This window comes from Tursiops truncatus, chromosome X, assembly GCF_011762595.2.
Source record: "Tursiops truncatus isolate mTurTru1 chromosome X, mTurTru1.mat.Y, whole genome shotgun sequence".
Classification (NCBI taxonomy): domain Eukaryota; kingdom Metazoa; phylum Chordata; class Mammalia; order Artiodactyla; family Delphinidae; genus Tursiops; species Tursiops truncatus.
The window spans coordinates 70,652,253-70,664,086 of NC_047055.1; the positions used below are offsets into that span (position 1 = coordinate 70,652,253).

The following is an 11,834-nucleotide window of genomic DNA, read 5'->3' on the forward strand; positions in this document are numbered from 1 at the left end:
GTATACATATAGCTGCTTCACTTTCACTTTGTTATACAGCAGAAACTAGCACAACATTGTAAAGCAATTATACTCCACAAAAGATGTTTAAAAAAAAGAGAGAGAGAAAGAATGAAAGGAAGGAGGATGGAAGGAAGGAAGAAGGAAAGAAAGAAGGACATCCCTGGTGGCGCAGAAGTTAAGAATCCACCTGCCGGGCTTCCCTGGTGGCGCAGTGGTTGAGAGTCCGCCTGCCAATGCAACGGACACAGGTTCGTGCCCCAGTCCGGGAAGATCCCACATGCCGTGGACTGGCTGCGCCCATGAGCCATGGCCACTGAGCCTGTGTGTCCGGAGCCTGTGCTCCACAACGGGAGTGCCAATGCAGGGGACACGGGTTCTATCTCTGGCCTGGGAAGATCCCACATGCCACGGAGCAACAAAACCCGTACACCACAACTACTGAGCCTGCGCTCTAGAGTGCATGAGCCACAAGTGCTGAGCCCGCGTGCTGCAAGTACTGAAGCCCATGCACCTAGCACCTGTGCTCTGCAACAAGAAAAGCCACTGCAATGAGAACCCTGATCACTGCAACGAAGAGTGGCCCCCACTCGCCCCAACTAGAGAAAGCCTGCAGGCAGCAATGAAGACCCAACACAGCCCAAATCAATCAATCAATCAATCAATCAATATATGAACAAAACAGTTGTGTAGACATTTTCTCAAAGAAGACATACATGTGGCCAACAGGCACTTGAAAATTTCAACATCACTAATTATTAAGGAAATGCAAATCAAAACCAATGAGTTATCACCTCATGCTGTGTGAACGGCTGTTATCAAAAAGACAAGAAACAACAAGCATTGGAGAAGTTGTGGAGCAAAGGTAACCCTCATACACTTTTGATGGAAATGAAAATTGTTTCAGCAATTATGAAAAACAGTGTAGAGAATCCAAGCAAATGTAACCCTCATCCACTGTTGATGGAAATGTAAATTGGTTCAGCGATTATGAAAAACAGTGTGGAGAATCCTCAAAATTTTAAGAGTAAAAGTACCATATGGTCCAGGTATTCCACTTCTCTTTATTTATTTATTTATTTTTTTTGCAAGTATTTTAAAATGTTTATTTTTATATTTTTTTACATTGAACACTTCAGGAAATAAAATAATTACAATGATTCAAATGCATGAATAATTCAAAATGCAATCCCTGGATTCAATAATTATCCTTTATAATTATGCCCAATAAATATTAGAAATGTATGTAGGCACTAAGTCAGCTAACAAAATAAGTAAAATAATCATATAAAGTATAAATCTCAGGACTGGGGAACATGCATGGTCAGTTAAGTCACTTGGCCACTGTAGGTGGTTTTTTAAAAAACATGATTCACATCTGCTTCAATCACATACACAATCATTGCAAGTGTTTTGTTTTGTTTTCTTTTCCTGGCCACACTGCATGGTATGTGGGATCTTAGTTCCCTGACCAGGGATCGAACCCACGCCCCCTGCATTGCGAGCACAGAGTATTAACCACTGGACCACCAGGGAAGTCCTGCAAGTGTTAAATTAGACAATTGATGCTAACAACTTAAAACTATGATCTTAAAAGAAAATTCAGTTTAATACAAAGAAACTCAAGAAGAAAATTTCAGGACCCTTGATCAGAAGCTTTTGATGCCTGTCACACTACGCTAGTGTACACAAAGGTTCAAGTAAGGCTGATAAAGAAGAGTTGTTTCCTTTTCCCTTTGAAGACATGATCCAAGAAATAGGGGAACTGCACATTCTATAGCAACTAGCCATCCATCCATACACTGCTAATAAAGGACTCCTTACATTAGTAACTAACCACATTTTAAAAGCCTTGGCCAATGTTACAAAAACAAAACATTTAGAGTAATATTTACGAATACAAGCATAATTGTTTTTTTGCCTTCTATAAATAATAATCTTTGAAATGCTAAAAGTGAGTTCCAGCTGTGGTTCTTTTCTGGTGTGGGAAGCTGCAGGTGCACGTGGGATGGTCTACTGATTTACCTTCTCAAAATATTCTTTGGAAGCAGTCGGATGGGGCTTGATTGTAGGAGAATCTGGTGTCCAGTTGGCTGGGCAGACTTCTCCATGGGTTTCTACAAACTGGAATGCCTTCACCAAGCGGAGGGTCTCTTCCACGCTTCGGCCCACTGGGAGATCATTGACGCTCAAATGCTTGATGACTCCATTGGGGTCAATTATGAAGAGACCTCGTAGTGCAAGGCCGGGACCTTCTAACAGCACACCGTAGTCTCAGGAAATCTGTTTAGTCAAATCTGACAAGAGTGTGATGTGCATGTGGCCCAAACCGCCATTCTTCCTTGGTGTGTTTATCCAGGCCAGGTGGGTGAAGTGGGAATCCACTGACACTGCAACGACTTCACAGTTCACATCATGAAATTCATTGGCTTTGTCACTGAAAGCAATAATTTCTGTAGGACACACAAAGGTGAAATCCAAAGGATAGAAGAAGAGCACTAAATATTTCCCCTTAAAGTCATCAAGGCTTATTTCTTTGAACTCTCCATTGACAACAGCTGTACCCTTAAAATCGGGCACATGCTGGGTGACGGCAGGGGCATGGCATGAGGAACTGGTGCTAAAGGCGAATTTTGCTTGAGCAGAGCCAGACCACAGTGCATTTGTCAAGCACGTTCTTCGAGAAGCAGCAGGCCTAAGGGCTGCAGAGGCAGAAATGCCCCAAGGAATGGCACTCACTTGTCGGACAAGCGAAGTCCGGAGCAACTTTCCCGCCACGGCCGCCATCTTCAGGGTGGACAGCACCCCCACTTCTCTTTATTTATCCAAAGAATACAAGAACACTAGTTCAATATGATATATGCACGCCTATGTTCATCACATTATTTTTAATAGTCAAGATATGGAAACAACCTAAGTGTTCATCCATAGGTGAATGTATAAAGAAGATATGGTATATATTTATAATGGAGTACTACTCAGTCGTTAAAGAAGATGAAGTCTTGCCATTTGTGAAGACATGGATGGAATTTGAGGTTATTATGCTAAGTGAAATAAGTCAGATGGAGAAAGACAAATACCATATGATTTCACAAATGTGGAATTAAAAAACTCTAAAAGTAAAACATAATAAATGAACAAACCAAGCAAAAAGAAACATACAGATACAGAGAACAAATTGGCTGCCAGAGAGTAATGGATAGAAAAGGTCAAAATGGGTAAAGGGGGTCAACAGTATGCTGAAAGATTAAAACTAACCCTTTGGTGGTAAGCATACTATATGCACACAGAAGTTGAAATATAATGTTGTACACATAAAACATATAATATTATAAACCAATGTTAATGCAGTTTTAAAAAGTTTAGTACATTGCAACAATAATCAAGACTGTGGTATTGTTGGAGGGATATATGCATAAATCAATGGATTAGAAGAGAGACTTCAGAAAAAGACCCCAAAAATATGCCCAATTGATTAGCTTATAAATGTTTTCATTTCAGGATATATTTAATTTATATAAAAGTTGCAAATATAGTAGAGACAGTTCCCATAACCTCCACATCAATTTTCCATATTATTACAGCACATTTGTTACACTTAATGAACTAAAATTGATAGAGTGTTATTAAGTGAAATAGACACTTTACTCAGATTTCCTCAGTTTTTCCCCAATATCATTTTTCTCTGTCAAGAACCTACACTGAATATCACATTACTTCTAGTTATCATGTCTCCTTAGGCTCCTCTTTGTTTTGACAGTTTCTCGGACTTATAATGTTTCTGGTGACTTTAATAGTTTCAAGGAGTATTAGTCAGGCATATTGTAGGATGTTGCAGAATAACTCTCTATGTGTCTAATGATTTTTTTTCTTATGACTAGAGTGGGATAATATGTTTTGGTGAGGAAGACCAAAGAAGTTGAATTCCATTTTCATTACATCACATCAAAGGTACATACTATTAACATGGTGTCACTGTTGATATTGACCTTTATTACAAAGCTAATTAGTGTTTCTCAGATTTCTCCACAATGTATTTCCTCTTTTTTCTCCTGTTCCATACTCCACTCTTTGGATGAAAGTTATTATGTGCAGCCCATACTCCTCCTCCTTGATGTGCCTGAAAGTAATGGATTGCTCAAAACTTTGATGGCAGTATGTCAAAGGGGCACAGGAGCCAATTGAAAAAGCTCTGAATGGCCAAAGCTGGAAAAATTTGAACAAATAAATGAATAATGCAGTATTGGACTATTACACAAAACATGAAATAGTTATCCATGAATCCAAACTGATATTAATAACTGACTAAAAACAAATGAAGGAGATGAATCTCCCTTAAAAAAGAATTCCAAATAATTTATGTACTACTTAGCCCTCAAGAAGTGGGAGTATAACTCTCTACTCTGTAAGTGAAGGCTATATATAGTGATTTTTCTTCCTAAAGAAAAACAGTAACTTCACAGTGGACAGACCTGACAAACACTATTCATCCCAAATGATCAAAGTCAACATCAATAATGGTAAGTCATGTTGATAGTATGTACCCTTGATATTATTTAAAAAGTATTCTGTTTTCTTTCTCCAAACAAATGCACTCCCTCGGTCTATTTATGACAAAATCATCAGGTAAATCACAACTGAGGGAAATTCTACAAAAGGCCCGACCAGTACTCCTGAAAACTGCCAAGTTTATCAAAAACAGGGAAAGTCTGAAAACTGTCACAGCCAAGAGGAGCTTAAGGAGACATGACTGTTAAATGTAATGTGGTATTCTAGATGGGACCCTCGAAGAGAGAAGATATTAGGAAAAAAGTGAGGAAATCTGAAGAAAGTATAGAGTTTAGTTAATAATAATATATCAGCATTGGTTCATTAAGTGGGGCAAATGTATCATATGAATGTAAGATGCTAATAATAGGGAAAACTGGGTGCAAGGTATACAGGGACACTTTGTACCATCTTTGTAATACTTCTGTAAATCTAAAACTGTTCTAAAATTTAAAGTTTATATAAAAATTGTAAAAAATGAATTATTGGTAAAAACAAATGAAATAAATAACTAAACCATTCCAAGTTAACCATTGTTATCATTTTGGGATATTTCCTTTCATTTTCTTCTTATAGGTTTTCCACCTACAGATATACACATAATGTTTTATAAAAATGGAATCAAACTGTATGCAGGGTTCTGTATAAACTGAAAAATTTACACAGAAGAAGATAATATAAATATATACATATTATTTGGGTCCTTATTTAGCATTATAATTATCAAGAACATACGCCTATCATTAAACACATTCTTATTATTTAAATAAATTAAAGATAAAAATATTCCAAAGACCATATATATCAGTTATCACCTGATACAATAATTGGAACAGAATAGACAGTCAAAAATGTTAAGTAAATTAAATGGAATCTTCTATCTTCCCAGAAGCTCACATTGTTTCCTGGACCATATAAGACATGCTATTTACTTAAAAATAGATTTAAAGACAACTTTGAAAGATACTTTAACATTAACTTGGAAACCAAACCCAGTGTTTTTTTTTTTGATTTTTAGTTTTTATACTTGCTTAAATCTGGTAAATATAAGTGTCATAATCTGTTTTGAGTAAATTTTGAAAAATAAAGACGTGTAAAGAAGTAAAAAATTCACAATTACCCCACTCAGTCATTTCTTAATATTCTGGCACACTTCTTTGCTAACTTTTTCTAAATATTTTTTAAAGAAAAGTTTATTTTAAGGATAAAAAAAAAATCCAATACCTTCCTTGTTTATGATGTCATCAGAGCACTTTCATTTTCATTGTTTTTTTTTTGGATAATAGGGTCCTTGCAGAGGGAGAAGACAATGCTAAGGTTTGAGAAATTGAGTCAGTGGAGGGGATGGGAAAGGGTGGGGATGGCAGGAGAGAGGGGTTTGGAGCAGAGTGACCATCCCTGTTTTGCCTAGGACTGAGAGAATTCCTGGAATGCAAGTCTAAAACCAGGAAAGCCTAGACAAACTGGTGAAGCTGGTCATCTTAGCAGGGAAAGGGGATTCTTACATTAGATTTTATATTTTCTGGACCTTCCATAAGTGTCACAGAAGATATTCTATAGATTCAAATATACTACCATAAACGGAAAGCTGGTTCGTTTATGATTACTCACCTGATTATCCAGGCAGTGGTCTCATCAAGGAAGCTTGGGGTCATGGTCCACCACAGAACTGCCTTTCTAAGTTGGAGTAGAAGTCATCACCATTTTTAGATCCTCCAAAACTGCATCATTCCAGCTATTGGATATTCTTCATCTGTATGAAGAGTTCTCACTAAGAAAAAACGGTCTAAAATTTAATTCCTTTCTCCCTATTCATTCTTCTGACTGCCTCTCCCTTTCTCTCCTCCAGTAATAGTTTGGTAATTATCCTTACCAACAGCACATACTCTAGCACTCTCATCAGAACTTGTCTTCTCTCACCCCTCACTTCCCTAGCCTACTTCCTCCTCAAAAGACCACAAATTTAAACGAAATTAGAAATATTTGTTGGACACAAAAATGTATCCTGTATACTGGGATGATAGTGTAATGAAGCAAGAATTCAAAGCTAGTTTCTACTGCTTTATCAGACCAGTTCATGGACTGGAAATTAATGCACAGTGATCACTCACCCATCATTCTTTTTATTCTATGGCAATATGATAAAATTAAAAATGCTGACTCATCACTGTTTTAATTTACTTGCAGGTGACCGGGTGGTTTCATGATACGCCCACTTAAGAATCACACACACAAGATATTTGTATGAATCCACACATCACCGAAGGTCTGAGAAGCAGAGTGGAGTGGAATTGAGTCACAACAAGACATGGGAAACAACTTAACACTGAACATTTACAACCTAAATGCTGTCCAACAATTCTACCAGCAGCAATTTTTCACTTGTCCACTTCTGTAGGCTCCATTCTTGCACCTTTCTCCATGGCCCCATTCATCGCTTCTAGATGTTTTGCGTCCCCTCTTTCTAGGCACCTTTCCCTTAGGCATCACCCACCACACATACAACATGTACTCACATCACTACTGCCCCACATCTATCTTAAGTTAGGCTCTGCACCTTCTTCTACACAGACTAATTAATGGGCTCTGCTAAACAGTGGACCACACTTTAGAAGCACAAAAGAACCAGCAGAGGCCTTAAATGTTTAATATGTTTAATATCATGATTCTCCTTTTCCCCAGTATTCTCTTAGGGAGGAAGAGATCAATAAACACACTTACTTCCACACTGGTATGAGTTATGACACTCACTATAGAAGACAAAGCAACCATAGTATATTCCTTTTAAAATGTTTTCCTCTCTCTATTACAAAACCACATATATACTCAAATTTCCTACAATGAAGAGATATTAGTTTCATAGATTAAGAACTAAAACATGTTATTTCAAAAAAAAGTTTTTGAAAAGATATTTCTGCACAAGCCAAACTTATGAACTGCATCAAATTAACTGATCTGAAATACACACACATATATGCAATTGCAATCATGACACAGGGATGGCCATGATATCCTGTTGCAGAGTAATATGTTATTACACAATCTTGTTTTTGCATAAGTAAAACATGACAGAAACAAAAGACATACACACACATACATGTAGGTATGTCCATGAAATTTATAGCCAAAATTCATATGATTGGAACTTTTGTAACATAACGTTCCTCCCAAAATATTGTACTGTAAGATCCCCTGTCTGAGAGGGTTTTAATTATGAATATATATTCATATAAATTAATGCATACTTAGGAGCTTGGGTATGTTGCAAAATTATTATTTGGCAAATACCTTTTGCAACACATTGCATTAGTGTTCCACATTATTTTCTACCCTTCCCTGTGAAAGGATTATACTTTCCTACTCTATTGATATCAAGTTTGATATTTACATTCCATGCCTAAGCTCTTAGAGACATCTTTGCATGGTTCTATCATTCCTCCTCATTGTATAATAAGAGCAGCTGGTATCAGATAAGGGCTGCTCCTCCAACCTAGATTCTAGAATGAAAATGATATAGAGAAGAACCCCAAATCCAACAAGTAACATTTTTTTGTTATTGTAAGTTATTGAATTTTGGGGGCTGTTTCTTCTCAAAGTATAAACTAGCAAAAACTAATAGATCATGGTAACTCATTTTAGAATATATCTTGGAATTATATATTACATTCACATTGACACCTGAAAGAAATTCCAAACTGTTTAAGCTGAAGTTTGAAATAGTTACAAATTCTGTTGATGTGGGGTGGGTGATTGGGGAGCTGGCAGAAAGAGTGACTTTGCAGCCATTTTGCAGCTTCAGACCACTAGGAAAAGACCTTCTACCAACCTAAACTCTTGAAGTCTATACCTGTGAGCTATATTGGAGTCATCAACCTAAGGTAATCAGAATGTAGGAAATCCAAATTTCACTGTGAACTCTTTTAAAAAATATTCTGTGGGTCATACATAACTTGTAAAGCATCATAATACCCTCTAACTGGAGTGAAATTGCTCTGTATTCCAAGTTAATGAGAGGAACATTAAATTGGAATGTTTATTAACATTCCAATTTAATGTTTATTAACATCCCTTGGCAAATCTTGTTTAGGGAAATAATTAATAGTATTAGGCTAAGCAATAGTTATGTGTTGCTGCATTAATAGTATACTTACATAATAGGAAGCCATTATGCACAGGTTTAGCATCTGTGAGGACTGGAAATAATGTGCTGGCTATAAGAACTTCACAATTTGTAAAGGGTGGCCTTTGTCAAAATACAGAGTGTTTTAAAATATACTCATTTCATTCTTAAAAGTTTCATGTTACAAACCTAAGACAAGATGTTAAAAGGACAAATCTTATGTAGGAGGAAAACTTAGTGAATAGATTTACATACTCTGAAAAAAATCTCATGCTTGAGTTTTTCAAAATTATATTTTAATTACAAAAGTAATACATAGTATAAAAATCAATACCAAACGCATATGTAAAAAAGTGAAAGTCTCATTTCACCTCCCCCAATGTGAATCTCTCAGAGGCAGCCATTTTTAAAAGTTTGGAATCTATCTATCTACGTGCGTGCACACACACGCACACAACACACACACGCACACAAATATATACATATCTATAAATAACATAAGCTTTTTCCTACTTAAACTATACATTTTATTCAATTATTTGCTTTCTTTACTAATCATTATAACAGAGACATCTTTCCATGTCAGTACATTGAGCTCCTCCCTCACTGTTTCTCAAAGTTGCATAGTATTACAGTGTGAATACCTCCATAAAATATTTGACAATTACCTGTTTGTGAGTGCTTAAGCTATTACAAATATTTTTTTTTCTTTTACCAACCATGCTGCAATGTATATTCTCATACATTATCAATTTAGAATATCACAAAAAAATCCACAATCCAGAAGTAATGCTATTAAACCCTAAGCAAGATCCGATAATTTGGTCTCCTTGCTCAAATGGGAGAAAAATGCATGAAGATGCCTACATGAGCACTCTTAGGTAGCACTCTTAGGATCGTGATGGTGATGAGGTAATAATGATAACTCTTATTTAGTGAGTACTCATGTGCCACACACTTTACACTTTTAAACTTATTTACTTGTCACAAAAACCCTATAAGGTAGACACCACAATATCTCATTAATTCTAAGATTCATATCTTTTAATGTTCTAACACCTCTGAAATCAAGATGTGCATCATTTTATTTGGAAGTGATTTTTCTGCCATAGTGGCATAAATCGTAATAGTGTAGCTTACTATTGATTGGATTTGATAATACACAGTATCGTTATTATTTCATAGATGAGGAAACTGAGGCTCCGAGGACTAAAGTACCCTATCCAGCATCAGGCAGCTAGTAATTGGCAGAGGTGCGATTCTTACCCAGACAATCTGACTTGAATCTGTGCTTTTAAATGCTCTTCCTGAAGTGCAGGAAAGTGGAACAAATGTTGAACAACAATCCACCCCCCCAACACACACACACACCAAAATTTAACACTGGTTATAATTATCCAGTAGATTTAGAGATGATTTTTATTTACTAATACTCTTCCATAATTTTCTACCTTGAATTAGTTTTTTTTTTAACTTATGGAAAATCCCGTACACTCATACAAAAGTAGAGAGAATAATAATAATGAACTCCCCCATGTTCCCATCACCCAACTTCAGTAATTATCAATCCATCTATTCCCTAATCCATTAGTTAATACCAATTATTTTCAGGCAAATCCCAGATATCATATTATTCCATATGTAAATATATCTGAATTAATCCCTAAAGACAAAGATTCTTTTAAAACATAACTATGATCCTATTTTCACATAGAGAACTAATAATAATTTCTTAATATCATAAAATATTCAGTGTCCAGATATCCCTAATTGCTACTACAAATAAAGCTTAATGAATACATTGTATGTATGTGTGTGAGTATGTTTACATTTCTATTAGTAATTGTGTTGGATAAGTTCCTCAGATAGTATTTCTAGGCCATAGAGTAACAGGTTTTCAGATTTGTTACATAAACCAAATTGCCTAATACAAAACTGTTTTGCTAACTTACACCCTTAACAACACTGTTATCTAGTGTCAGTTTTCCTAAACCCTGCACAACACTGGGGATAAACTATCTTTTCCCATTCTTGTCAATCTTAATATGCTATCCTGTTTTATTCATGTGTGTTTATTATTGAAGGCAATTGACTTTTTCAAAAGATTACTGCTCCTGTGTGTAAATAGTGTCTTCTGAGTCTTTGCCCATTTTTCCATATTTTTAACAGCTCTTTGCACCTGTCAGGAAGGCTAACAGAGAACTGGCTCAGGAGCCAAACTGCTTACATTAGAATTCAGGTTCTGGAGCAAAGAAGAAGTGTAAACAGGAAAAGAAAGAACAAGAATAAGGAGGAAATAGAGAGTGAAAGAGGACCAGCAAAACAGGACCCGAGCGTCTCAGGATCCTCCCACTTCACTGGCCCTGTTCCTTGCTTCCCCCACCCCTACCTCTAGCGGCATGCTGGTCAGTTCAACGTCCCCCTGGACAAAAGAAGAATCATAAGGAACTGTGTCCAATCTCATCTTCCCTTACTGACTCCCACCAGGTGTTCAAATCTAACTTACCGGACAGTAGCTGTCATAAGGCTGCCTGCCACGCTCCACTTCGCCAACTTCTGTGCCTTGGCCACAGGATCTAAGCTTTCTGGTAGGCTCCAGCTCGCCCAGGCTGCCCAGCCAGTGCCCTTATTGGTGCCAGGGCCATCCACTAACCTGTCACCAACACTTGCTCCCACAGCATTCACTGGAAGCGCAGACCCCAGCTCAGGTCAGAATCCCGACACCCAGTTTGTGTCCAGAGGTTCCCACGTGACTTGTTTCCCAGGCAATGGTTCCTTCCTCCCGGATGTAACCCACCCCAAGGAATGCGGAGAGTGCTTCCCAGAGGTACAGCTCAAATAGCTGTGACTAGCGAAATGCAGAATAGCCTGCTGGAAGTGTTGTCTATTTCTATGGCATTAAACTGGGAATTATAAAGAAAGGAATGAAAGGAATTGGAGACTTTCACCAAGAACTATGCATAGCTCTGTATTGTTAGGATTCTTAGGATGAGTGTGTGTTATTTTGTAATTAAATCAACAAAGGGAAAACAAATTGTAATGAATAAATAACAATGGATTATGTATACAGGAAAATCCAATGATGACAGCACCCTATGTAGCTTTAGAACTATGTAATATTTTATAAGAGGGGTAATAGCAATGTGAAAATGTCCGTTCAGAATTC

At 36.9% G+C, this 11,834-nt stretch overlaps 1 protein-coding gene across 1 annotated transcript; it reads right to left on the reverse strand.

Moving 5' to 3' along the window:
* Positions 1-1,590: 1,590 nt before the first annotated feature.
* LOC117310298 (thioredoxin-dependent peroxide reductase, mitochondrial-like) lies at positions 1,591-11,331 on the reverse strand. Its single transcript, XM_073799614.1, has 3 exons — positions 11,175-11,331; positions 6,160-6,319; positions 1,591-2,815 (listed from the first exon to the last, which is right to left on the reverse strand). The coding sequence occupies exons 2-3, from the start codon at positions 6,201-6,203 to the stop codon at positions 2,275-2,277; spliced, it is 585 nt and encodes a 194-aa protein (XP_073655715.1). The 5' UTR covers positions 6,204-6,319; positions 11,175-11,331; the 3' UTR covers positions 1,591-2,274.
* Positions 11,332-11,834: the final 503 nt, after the last annotated feature.

What these genes read in the sequence shown, in the direction of transcription:
- LOC117310298 (XM_073799614.1), bottom strand. Translation starts at nt 6,203, where the DNA reads ATGACCCCAAGCTTCCTTGATGAGACCACTGCCTGGATAATCAG. An exon ending in ACCACTGCCTGGATAATCAG is followed by an intron (nt 2,816 to 6,159) that starts GTGAGTAATCAT and finishes GGATAAATAAAG; the next exon opens with AGAAGTGGGGGTGCTGTCCA.